Source organism: Carcharodon carcharias, chromosome 11 (assembly GCF_017639515.1).
Source record: "Carcharodon carcharias isolate sCarCar2 chromosome 11, sCarCar2.pri, whole genome shotgun sequence".
NCBI classification, from domain to species: Eukaryota; Metazoa; Chordata; class Chondrichthyes; order Lamniformes; family Lamnidae; genus Carcharodon; species Carcharodon carcharias.
This window is the reverse complement of record NC_054477.1, coordinates 257,608-271,112: the sequence shown is the minus strand read 5'-3', so window position 1 is coordinate 271,112 and position 13,505 is coordinate 257,608. Positions and strand designations below refer to the sequence as shown.

The following is a 13,505-nucleotide window of genomic DNA, read 5'->3' as shown; positions in this document are numbered from 1 at the left end:
AAAACACAGAATGAATGGGTGCAGCCTGGTGATTGGGTGTGGCTTGGTGATTGGGTGCAGCCTGGTGATTGGGTGCAGCCTGGTGATTGGGTGTGGCTTGGTGATTGGGTGCAGCCTGGTGAATGGGTGCAGCCTGATGAAAATCTCCCATTTCTTTCCTCAGTGTTACCCTGGTGAAATCCTAGGTTTTGCTGAAGGACTTGGGGGAGGGTTGACCACACAGGTTAAGGCAGTGACAGAGGAATTCATCTCAGGCCACTCCCATTGGAGGATCAGAAGGAACCTGGCAGGGCACCTGGAGTTAATCAACTTGTCTTTCTATTTGAGGACAGGAGAGGGCTGGGTATGGGTGCACATTCCGAGGGACCAGCAGCTGCAGACTTGCTCCCCCGGCACGAGATACCAGAGCTAGGGTAATGGTGAGGGAGCGCAAGCGCCAAACAAAGCACTTCAGCTTGTAAATCCAACTGGGTTCAGGAAAGTTCAGTTACAGCACCCCCTAGACTGTCTTAACTGTCATGCCAAGTGAAGGAATGTCCTATTCATAACTTTAAATATGGATGTACTCAGTATAGAATTTTCTGGAACTGTGGTTTATTTGAAAATGGATACTAACAAGACTTAAGATGGCTGCCAACGGTCAGGTGACCTGTAAAATTTCTGCACAAGGATTAACTCACATCTGAAGATGCCTCTGGAAAGTTTGAAAATGCAAATGGATTTCTCAGGTGAAAAGGGACAATCCTTACCAGCTGAATGGACGACTTTTAACAAACAATGGCTGCCAGATGAGTCAGAGCCATGAAGATGGAAGATCACATTAAGTCTCTCAATGAGCTAATCATAGCTGGCATGTTGATGGGTTGTCAATCATTCCCCCATTGTGTATCAATCACCCTGACTCCAACCCATTATGTGAACACTGGAAGGCACTGAAACTTGCCATCATGTGATTGAAACTAGCTTCTGATACCAATCCCTTATTATTCTGAGAACCAGAGAGAAAATGGTCAGTCAGTCTACACATCATCAGCTTCAACATATCAGCAGCAGAGAAGTCAGTAAACCCACACCTTTTTAAACCAGGAGACTATTACAATAAAAAGTCTTCCAGCCTGATTCCTATCCAAAGCCATCTACAAAGAAACTTCATCTCCTCGTTAGATAAAAACTACAAGTGACTAACTTCATGACTTCCATTTCTTTCAGAGAATCTTGCAATAATCCCTGATATATGACTACAGTTATTGAAACCACCAAAACGAACCTTTCAAAGTGAAAAGGCTGCCTTCACCAGGTGTGCAATGACTGTTCTTCCCACGATGAGCCAAACACATGAACTATGAAATAATCTTTTGTTTACAATTTGAAAAAGTGAACTATTCGCTTGAACTGTATCTTCCCTGTATGTGTGTGTGTGTGTGTGTGTGTGTGTGTGTGTGTGTGTATGTGTGTATGTGTAAGTGACATAGCATTTAGACTTTTGGGGTGAATGCATGAATAAATAACTCTCTTTACTTAAACCTGTAAAAGCTTGCTCCACCATTTCTGCCAAATCCAGCATGATACCCCCACCAAACACATCTTCCCCTCCCCTCCCAGTCAGCATTCTTAACGGACCATTCCCTCTGTGACACCCTGGTCCATTCCTCTATCACTCTCAACAGCTCATCCCCTTCCTACGGCACTATCCCATGAAATCGCAGGAGGTGTAACACCTGCCCCTTTAACTCTTCCCTCTTCACTGTCCAAGGTACCAAAACCTCCTTCCAGGTGAAGCAGTGATTTACTTGTACTTCTTTGAAGTTAGTCTGTTGTATTGACTGTTCGTAAGGCAGTCTCCTCAACACTGGCAAGGCTAAACGCAGACTGGGTGACCGCTTTGGGAAACACCTCCATTTAGTCTCCAAGCATCTTAGTTCACCATCTTGTTCTCATGCTCATATTTCTCTCCTCAGCCTGTTACAGAGTTCCAGTGAAGCCAACAATAAGCTGGGGGAACAGCCGCTCATGTCTAACTGGGCACTATTCAGCCTCCTGCACTCAACAACTTCAGACCATGAATTCTGGCTCCCACTTTGTATTTTGTTTCCCCTAGTATCAGACAGAGCCTTGTTCACATGTTTTTCTTTCAGACAGAGCTGACCGTTACTCCGCTATTAACACCTACGCCGGACCAATGCTTTGTTCCTTTATAACTAACTTTACCAGGTCCTTTTTCCACAAAATCTTTGCCACTTTAAGCTCCTCCATCCTCAAACCTATTCTTCACCTCCCATTTTGCTCCACCTGCCCCTCCCCTAACATTTTTCAACAGTATTCATCAGTATAAAACTAATCACATTTCTATCTCTCTCCAGATCTAAACAAGAGTTAGGTGGGCTTCGAAATATTAGCTCTGTTCCTCTCTCCACAGATGCCATCAGATCTGCTCAGTCCTTCCAAAATTTTCTGTTTTACTACTCATTCTACACTGACCCATCAAACATTCCGACGACAGGTACAACACAGGGTTAGATACAGAATAAAGCTCCTTCTACGCTGTCCTCATCAAACACTCCCAGGACAGGTAAAGCATGGTGTTAGATACAGAGAAAAGCTCCCTCTATATTGTCTCCATCAAACACTCCCAGGGCAGGTATAGCACGGGGTTAGATACAGAGTAAAACTCCATCTACACTGTCCCCATCAAACACTCCCAGGACAGGTACAGCACGGGGTTAGATACAGAGTAAATCTCCCTCTACACTGTCCTCATCAAACACTCCCAGGACAGGTACAGCACGGGGTTAGATACAGAGTAAAACTCCATCTACACTGTCCCCATCAAACACTCCCAGGACAGGTACAGCACGGGGTTAGATACAGAGTAAATCTCCCTCTACACTGTCCTCATCAAACACTCCCAGGGCAGGTACAGCACAGGGTTAGATACAGAGTAAATCTCCCTCTACACTGTCCCCATCAAACACTCCCAGGACAGGTACAGCACGGGGTTAGATACAGAGTAAAGCTCCCTCTACACCGTCCCCATCAAACACTCCCAGGACAGGTACAGCACAGGGTTAGATACAGAGTAAAGCCCCCTCTACACCGTCCCTAACAAACACTGATCATCTTATGATTGGGTAAGTTTCAGATCTGGTTGAGTCAAGGTTGAAGATTTGACGATATTTCTTACCCCATCGACTGCTGTCACTGTGAACTCATAATGCTTGGGCCCCTCATCCCGATCCAGGTTTTTTGTGGTGCAGATTCTTCCCGTGTGTTGGTCGATAATGAATTGGGTGGGAGCCAAACTGCCAATCCCAGAACCAATGGAATAAGTAATAGTGCCAAAACTTCCACTGTCAGCGTCGGTGGCCGAGACCTGTGAGGAGTAAAGAAATGAAAATGTGAGCGTCAGGATGATGTAACAGGAGAACCAGAGCCAATCAATTGCTGTAACTGAATTGGACAGATACTGTTCCTCCTCCAGCAAGGACATGATGGACTGAATGGCCTCCTATGTTTTTATGTTTTCTCTGATCCTAAATTTGCTATCAAATAAGCTACATTATAGTTAAATAAAAACTAGACCATTCAACCCCTCAAGCCTGCTCTGCCACTCAATATGATCATTGCTGATCTGATTGTGGCCTCAACTCCACTTTCCTGCCTATCCCTCATTAGCCTTGACTCCCTTGTCGATGAAAAATCTGTTGAACTTAGCCTCTTTATCAGGAAAAAGGTTGTCAATAATCTTGCTCAACTCTGGTCAACAATTTCTGCACAGTATCTACTGCAATGGTGAAAACGTTAACATTCCCTAATCCACCATCACCTTCATAGTGCCATTCATGCAAACAAACATCTCAAAGTGCTTCACTCAGCCCTCATTGGGTTTGACATCGAGCCACATAAAGAGATATTAATACAGGTGACCTAAAGCTTGGTCAAAGAGGTAGGTTTTAAGGAGGATCTGATGGAAGGAAAGCGGGATAGAGATGTGAGGTGTACGGAGGATGTCCCAGAGTTAACAGCACAGGCAGCTGAAGGCACAGCCACCAGTGGTGGAGTGATTACCATTAGGGGTACATAAGAGGCCAGAATTAGAGGAAGGCAGATATCTCGGAGGTTTATGGGGCTGGAGGAGATTACAAAGATTGGAAGGAGTAGGGCCATGGAGAGATTTGAAAGGGTTTGAGAGATGAGAATTATAAAAAAGAAAAGTGCTAATGAGTTCCACCAACCTGAGAAAAAGTGGATGGGGTGAACCGGGGTTGGGAGGGGGGGAAATGGGCAGGAGGGGGGCATGGTCAGTGGGACATGGTAAGGAGTGTGGGGTGAATGAGAGGCGAGTGGAGAGGGACACTAACTGAAAAGGCAGGGATGAAATAGAGGACAAAGTGAGAGAGAAGACAGCAAGGGGCAGTGTGGAGCTGAGATTGGGCTCAGTCAGCAGATGAAGAGTTTGTCTCCTGACAGAAAGTGCAGAGAGGGGTTTGAAGATTCACACAGATTTTGCAACAAAAAGGTTTAACCATTGGGCTTGGATGGACACAACAGAAACTGCACAAACTGACAATGTAACTATGATGGACCAAATGAACTACTTTATTCAATGGCCCCACCATTGACTGGGCAGGTGAATGGCTCTAGTCTTGATAATGCCACATTCACTCTCTATAGCGAGTTGAAGCAGGATACAATTATCCAGTCATCTGACACCTGGTCCCAGCAGCATGGTCCCCATCTCCAATCCCTGGATCCAGGGCTAGGCTTCTAACAACTGGACCCAGAATCCAGACATCAGGAATGCCATTTACAGGTAGGCACAGCTTTCACTGTGGGATCAAGGTTCGATAGTGCTCTGATTACACGAGATGAGGCCTAGTCATTGAGTCTAGTCAAGCAGGAGAAAAACTGAAATACACAATGACAAGGTCCTTGGGAGCGATTTCAAAGACCCAAATATCAGCTCAGACTCGACATTCTGATTCAAGCAGTTTACATTCCCTCTATTACAGTCAGGAATAATGCTCTCTCAAACCGCCAGACCATCACAAGATTGCAAGCAGTTCTGTTTAAAAAGCATGATATGTTTGTTTAACAAGATTGCAGCTGGTTCAACTCCCTGATCTGGCCATTTTACAAAGCAAGGGCCCTTAATTCTGGGATTGGTGGACACACAATAGAATTTAACTCTCCGCTGGTTTAAAGTGCAGTAAAACATATTAGTATTTTCTCAAATATCATCCACAGTCGCACTCTGTGAGAATTTTCTCATTCCCAGCAATCTAGGTTAGAAAGGATTGAAACCAACTGAGATTGGCAAAATCAACACACCACAAATTAAACAGGATCCAGCTCAGCAAAACTGCCCTTGATGGACCACTTCAAACTGATGTGATTTGATTTTTCCATTCTAATGTTTTCTGCAAGCATGTTCACACTGCTACCACAGCATTGACCTTCTGGCACAAACCCCTAACACAGTGTTGTCCCTTTACTGAGACTACCTCTCACACTGGTGAACAATAATACAGGTTTTGGCATCTAGGGAGAGAAAGAGAGAGAGAGACAGACAAAGGGCCAGATTTTTGCAGAGTCAGGAAAGCTCTGCAGACAATTCAAAATGGTGGGCAGGACATGGACATTAAAATCCCACCTCATTTTCCAATAGATCCAATTTTTGCCAACAGGGAGAAGGGGGTGTGGCATCATTGATACAGACAGAAAACTGAGCTCAGCAGGGCCATTTGAATTTGGGACTGAGTTCAAAACAGACTCCATTTTGGATGTTGCAAAGGTCTTGGTGCCTTTTGGGAGTCACAAATTTATGCAGTTTATGTAAATGCTCTTGTAGAACAGGTAAGTGCTGTCTAGGTATCATAATATGAAGTTCTTTAAGTCCTCTATTCTTTGAACATGAATTAAAAAACAGGCTAAAGCTGTCAGCGAGAGTTAAAAAAACCCTCCGCTGGACTGCTTTTATTGACAGTTATAGGTTATAAAAAAGTCATGACCATCTAGTCACAGTTTCCCCAAGGGCTATTATTTTATTATGAATGCTTGGCTGAGTTTCAAAAGCTATAATCATCTCAGTAGGGCCGCTAAATTCGCAATTTGATTGACATTTTAAAAATTCTATTAAAGGAGTAGATGCTTGAAGGGAGCCTGAATAAAAAATTGTTTGTTTTGATAAGAGACTAACCACCTACACATGATGAACGGTAGGACCCTGGGAAATACCAAGGATCAGAGGGACCTTGGTATGCATGTTCACTGGTCCCTTAAGGTACTGGGTAGATAAGGTGGTTAAGAAGGCATATGGGATACCTACCTTTATTAGCCGAGGCACAGAATATAAGAGCAGGGAGGTTATGCTGGAACTGTATAAAGTGCTGGTTAGGCCACATCTAGAGTATTGTGTGCAGTTCTGGGATCTGCATTATAGGAAGGATGTGATTGTACTAGAGAGAGTGCAGGGGAGATTTACCAGGATGTTGCCTGGGCTGGAGAGTTTTAGCTATGAGGAGAGATTGGATAGACTGGGGTTATTTTCCCTGGAGCAGAGGAGATTGAGGGGGAACATAGTTGAAGAGTATAAAATTATGAGGGGCATAGATAGGGTAGACAGGAAGGAGCTTTTCCCCTTGGTGGAGGGATCAATAACCAGGGGAAATAGATTTAAGGTAAGGGGCAGGAGGTTTAGAGGGGATGTGAGGAAGAATTTTTTCACCCAGAGGGTGGTGGGAATCTGGAACTCACTGCCTGAAAGGGTGGTGGATGCAGAAACCCTCATAACATTTAAGAAGTATTTGGATGTGCACTTGTGATGCCATGGCATACAAAGGTATGGGCCTAGTGCCGGAAAATAGGATTAGAATAGTTAGGTACTTGTTTGACCAGCGCAGACTTGATGGGCCGAAGGGCCTTTTTCTGTGCTGTAGACCTCTATGACTCCATGACTCCTGAGGAGATTTAAAAGATTTGAATGGGGTTCATGAATGGGAGTTTTTTTTAGTATCCAGTGTGCATGAGTGAGAGACATATTAGATTGTTAGAAGTTTATCATCATTTCACGTGGCTCCTCAGGTCTGCCCATGGTGCATACTGGGTCATGGCTATGGAGGGGCCATGGTGGGGGCGGCGGGGGGGAGAAGGGGCAAGTATGAAAGGTCATGGGGGTGGAGAGTGAGCGGGGGGCATGGGTTGGCATGAAGGGGTCATAGGGGTGGCACAGGGAGGAGGGAAACTGGGTGTGAGGGATGAAGGCTGGAGGGTCCAGCGCTTCGAAAACAAATGGTAAAAAGTCCCACAGAATCAAGACAGGCCTCCTGATCAGCTGGGCTTGAACATTCGCCAGCCCCATCACTGCCTATGAGCTGCTTCCAGGGTCAGAGGGCCCATTCTGATCCAGCCAAGTCAGGATAAATTGGTCATTTTCAGGCTAGCAAACTGACTGAGTGCCACAGGGATCTGAGCTGGGGTCTCAACTATTTACAATTTATATTAATGGCTTGGATGAAGGGACCGACTGTATTGTAATCATATTTGCTGACGACATGAAGATAGGTAGGAAAGCAAGTTGTGAGGAGGACACAAAGAATCTGAACAGGGACATACACAGATTAAGTGAATGGGCAAAAATCTGGCAGATAAAGTATAATGTGAGAAAATGTGAAGTTGTCCACTTTGTCAGGAAGAATAGAAAAGCAGAATATTATTTAAATGGACAGAGACTCCAGAATGCTGCAGTATAGAGGGATCTGGGTGTCCTTGTACATGAATCACAAGAAGTTAGCATGCAGATACAACAAGTTATTAAGAGGACAAAATGGAAAATTGGCCTTTATTGCAAGGTGAATAGAGTCTAAAAGTAAGGAACTACAACTGTACAGGGTTTTGGTGAGACCACATCTGGAATACTACGTGCAGTTTTTGTCTCCACATTTAAGAAAAGATATACTTGCATTGGAGGTGGTAGAGCAAAGGGTCACTAAATTGGTTCCTGGGATGAGGGGGTTGACCTATGATGAGAGGCTGAGTAAATTGGATTTATATTCTCCGGAGTTTAGAAGAATGAGAGGTGATTTCATTGAAACCTACAGGATGCTGAAGGGGTTTGATAGGATGGACACAGAGATTGTTTCCACTGGTCGGGAATCTAAAACTCAGGAGCACAGTCTCAGGGTGAGGGGCTGATCATTTAGGACTGAGATAAGGAGAAATTATTTCACTCAAAGGGTTGTGAATCTTTGGAATTCTCTACCCCAGAGGGTTGTGGATTCACCATCATTGAATATATTTACAGCTGGGATAGATGGATTTTTGATCTCCCAGGGAATCAAGTAGGATAATGGAGTTAAAGCCAAAAAATCAGCCATGATAGTACTGAATGGCGAAGCAGGCTCAACAGACCAAATGGTCTACTCCTGCTCCTATTTCTTATGCTCTTCTGAGGTCAGTGGTCATGGACTGACTTCATTTAATCATTAAGATAAAAGCAAAATATTGCGGATGCTGGAAATCTGAAATAAAAACAGAAAATGCTGGAAAAACTCAGCAGGCCTGACATCCGTGGAGAGAAGCAAGAGTTAACGTTTCGAGTCCGTATGACCCTTCTTCAGCTAAAGAGAAGTAGAAATGTGATGAAATTTATACTGTTTAAGGGGGGGTGGAGTAGGTGAAGCTGGATAGAAGGCCAGAGATAGGCGGGGCCAAAGGAGAGATTGACAAAGATGTCATGGATACAAGACAAAGGGAGTGTTAATGGTAGTGGTAAGAGCAAAAGGAGGTGCTGATAGTGGCATAAAGGTATCCGTCCTTGGCCTGCTGCATTGTTCCAGTGAAGCTCAACGCAAACCGGAGGAACAGCACCTCATCTTCTGACTGGGCACTTTACAGCCTTCCGGACTGAATATTGAGTTCAACAATGTTAGATCATGAACTCTCTCCTCTATCTTCACCCCCTTTTTAATCCCTTTTTAAAATGTATTATTTTTTATCTATTTATTTTTATTTATTTTTTATTTTTATTCATTTATTCATTGTTTTATTCCCTTTTTTATCCCCCATTTTTATCCCTTTTTCGCCAAACATCACCCCTCCTTCCACCCCACCCCCAAAAGTGCCATCTGTTACTTGTTTCATGTTGTTCTTTCCAAAGTGCTTACACTTGTCCTGCTATTACCACATTCTGCTTTCTTACCTTTATGCTACTATCAGCACCTCCTTTAGCTCTTAACACTCCCATTACATTCCCTTTGTCTTATGTCCATGACATCCCTGTCAATCTCTCCTTGGCCCCCACCTATCGCTGGCCTTCTATCCAGCTTCACCTGCTCCACCCCCTTAAATAATATAAATTTCATCACGTTTCAACTTCTCTTTCGCTCTGAACAAGTCATACAGATTTGAAACGTTAACTCAGTTTCTATCCCTACAGATGCTGTCAGACCTGCTGAGTTTTTCCTGCATTTTCAGTTTTTATTTCATTTAATCATTATTTCTACAGCGACTTTCACAATCTGCTTCTGGGGAATGAGGTAGGTCAAGTGGATCAGGTATCAGTTGAACAACATTTAGTGATAATAAGGATTAGGTTAGCTATGGAAAAGGACAAGGAGTGGTCGAGAATAAATGCTTAATTGGGGTGGGACGATTTCTGTGCACCAAGAACAGATCTGGCCCCAGGTAAATTAGAATCAAAGACTGACAGGAAAAACTGCAAAGGAACAATTTTCTTTAAATTTTCTATCTACCTTTAAAGAGGAGATAGTTCAGGTATAGTCAAGGTACATACCCCCAGAGGGGGAAAGATAGGGCAAACAAGCCAAAGTTGCAAGGGCGATGAGAGAGAGAGAGAAAGAGAGAAAGATGAAGCTGAGAAATGGGTGTATATGACAGATGTCAGGTTGATAATACAAGCGAAAACCAAGCTACATTGGAATATAGGGAGTTCAGGGGGAAGTGCAAAAGGAAATAAAGCTATGATAAGAGACTGGCAGTTAACATAAAAGTGAAATTAAAAGTCTTCTATAACCATATAAATAGTAACAGGGTAGCAAGAGGAGAGGTGGGGCTGAATAGGAACCAAAAGGGGGGATTTGCACATGGAAGCAGAGGGCAAGACTGAGGTACTAAATGAGCCATAGTGAAAGATGTAGTTGAGATACTGGAATAAGAATTGATAAAGAGGAAGTAGTAGAAAGGCTGACCACACCTTATGCTGATAAATACCAGAGGTGGATGAAACTTATCCAAGGATACAAAGGAAAATAAGGGTGAAAACTGCAGAGATACTGGCCCTAATCTTCCAATTATCCCTAAGAATGAAGGGGTAGGGAGAGATGAGGCTGGGAATGCCACACAGCTGGGAAATTTCTTTCCCTTCTCAGGCTGAGTGATTGGGAAAGCACACGGCAGATGGAGTATAATAAATGTGAAGTTATCCACTTTGGTAGGAAAAAACTGAAAGATGGAATATTTCTTAAATGGTGAGAGGTAAGGAAGTGTGGGTGTCCTTGTTCACGAGTCACTAAAAGCTAGCATCCAGGTGCAGCAAGCAATTAGGAAGACAAATGGTATGTTGGCCTTCATCACAAGGGGATTTGAGTACAGGAATAAAGATGTCTTGCTGCAGTTGTATAGAGCCTTGGTGAGGCTGCACCTGGAATATTGTGTATAGTTTTGGTCACCTTATCTAAGGAAAAAGAAACTTGCCATAGAAGGAGTTTAACAGAGGTTCACCAGACTAATCCCTGGGATTATTTTATGAGGAGAGATTGAGGAAACTGGGTCTGTATTCTCTAGAGTTTTGAAGAATGAGAGATGATCTCATTAAAACTTATAAAATTCTTACAGGGCTCTGCAGGGTAGATGTGGGTAGGATGTTTCCCCTGGCTGGCGAGTCTAGAACCAGGGGACACAGTCTCAGGATAAGGGGCTGGCTATTTAAGACTGAGATGAGGAGGAATTTCTTCAGTCAGAGGGTGGTGACTCTTTGGAATTTTTACCCCAGAGAACTGTGGAAGCTCAATTATTGAGTATGCTCAAGACAGAAATCGATAGATTTTTCGATAGTAATGACATCAAGGAATATGGAAATAGTGCAGGAAAATGGTATTGAGCTGGTGATCAGCCATGATCTAATTGAATGGCAGAGCAGGCTCAATGGGCTGAATGGCCTACTCTTGTTCCTACATTTGAACAAGGGATAAGGATAAACCCAGCTACTAAAGACTCTCACTGGGGTACGGTTCACACACACACTGACTCTCACTGGGGTACGGGTCCCACACACACTGACTCTCACTGGGCTGCGGGTCCCACACACACTGACTCTCACTGGGGTACGGGTCCCACAGACACTGAATCTCACTTGGGTACAGGTCCCACACACACTGACTCTCACTTGGGTACAGGTCCCACACACACTGATTCTCACTGGGGTATGGGTCCTACAGACACTGACTCTCACTGGGGTACGGGTCCCACACACACTGACACTCACTGATGTACTGGTGCCACACACTGACTCTCACTGGTGTACAGGTCCCACATACACTGATTCTCACTGGGGTACGGGTCCCACAGACACTGACTCTCACTGGGGTACAGGTCCCAGGTAACACAGGTACTCACATGCTCAATCTGGGAGACATACGAGTTTACATGTTTCCAGACACATGCACACAATGCACCACCAGATTTTTGATTGTGACCCAGGCTGATTTTCCAACTCGCTATCCAGAGATAGAGTCCAAATTTGTGGTGCTGTTGTGACAGTTTGGGGTGAATCTGGCAGCAGTGTGCCTCCCCTGGGAGGCAGTGACAGTGGATGTAAAATGACTCTGAGACAGGGAGCGGGAGCTCTGTTGTACTGCGCAGTGATGCTGTGGTTGGGGCATTCCGACATGAGATGTGGGCCAGATCAGACTGTGAACAATCAGCTCCAGATGGGAATTTCGAGCTTGCTTTAACAAGCTGCATATCTGAGTGCTGGAGTCACTTTCAAACAGTGGGGCCATCTGCTTCTCGTTAGGAGGGAGTATTTTTTGCCAGAGAGGAAATTTTATACAGTCCGATAATCAGATGGAGCAATTAGTCTTTCTGTGTAATAGTTGATGTGTTTGTATTACCAATATCGCACACACTCACCCATAGTCCCTTTGAGACCAACAGGCCACATGCTGAGCACAAGAGATGCCCACAGTTGGGGGAAGGGCAGTTCTATTATACACAGGGCACCTGAGGGAAATTATGGGATGTGTCTGAAGTACAGACTCAACGATGACCAGACATTCACTGTAAAACTGACATGAGGGACACTGGTGAGACAATCTTTATTCCCAGGAGGTTGAAATGAATAACTGACAAGCATAAAATTATCATTAAAATAGCAATCAGGATTGAAGAAAGCCCACTTGGTCACATTCCCATCAGTCTCACCCCACTAGTTCCCTAACTCTCCCATCAATCTCACCACTCTATCTCCTAACTAAGCCCTCCATCAAGTACATTAATTCCCATTAGTGTTTGATTTTCTCTCTAACTTACCCATCCCTAGTGCCCTTGAGAAGGTGGCGGTGAGCTGCCTTCTTGAACTGTTGCAGTCCATGTGGTGTAGGTACACCCACAGTGCTGTTAGGGAGGGATTTTGACCCAGCGACAGTGAAGGAACAGTGATATATTTCCAAGTCAGGGTGGTGAGTGACTTGGAGGGAAATTTCCAGGTGGTGGTGTTTCCCACCTTTCTGCTGCCCTTGTCCTTCTAGATGGTAGAGGTTGTGAGTACTCCTGTATTCAAAACCCCTTGTAATCCAGGCCAATGTATCATTTGCCTTGCTAATTGCTTGCTGCACCTGCATGTTACCTTTCAGTGACTCTTTGGAGATCAACCCTTCCCAACATCTCACCATTTAAAAAATACTCTGCCTTTCTGTTTTTGCTATTCAAATGGATAACTTCACACTTATTCACAGGAACAGGAGAAGGCCATTCAGCCCAACAAGCCTGCTCCGCCAGTCAATACAATTATGCCTGATCGAACACTTGAAAGCTTTTCACACACACTATCCCCATAACTCTTTACGTTATTGTTAATCAGAAATCTATCAATCTCGACTTAAACATACTCAATGACTGAGCGTCCATGGCCCCCTGGGGTAGAGGATTCCAAAGATTCACAACACTCTGAGTGAAGACATTTCTCCTCATCTCGGTCCTAAGTGGCTTCCACCTTATTTTCCTTTATTCATTCATGGGATGTGGGCTTCGCTGGGTGGGCCAGCATTTATTGCACATCACTAGTTGCCCTTGAGAAGGTGGTGGTGAGCTGTCTTCTTGAACCGCTGCAGTCTATGTGGTGTAGGTACACCCACAGTGCTGTTAGGAAGGGAGTTCCAGGATTTTGACCCAGCGACAGTGAAGGAACAGTGATATATTTCCAAGTCAGGATGGTGAGTGACTTGGAGGGGAACTTCCAGGTGCTGATGTTCTCGTTTATTTGCTGCCCT

General features: G+C 44.4%; 1 protein-coding gene across 1 annotated transcript in view; it reads right to left on the bottom strand.

The window, feature by feature from the left end:
* Window positions 1-13,505, bottom strand: part of LOC121284312 (protocadherin-16-like) — a 178,983-nt gene that overhangs the window by 160,797 nt on the left and 4,681 nt on the right. The window contains exon 2 of the mRNA XM_041199699.1: window positions 3,182-3,370. Within this exon, the coding sequence (XP_041055633.1) occupies window positions 3,182-3,370 (189 nt within the window). The remainder of the gene's footprint in view (window positions 1-3,181; window positions 3,371-13,505) is intronic.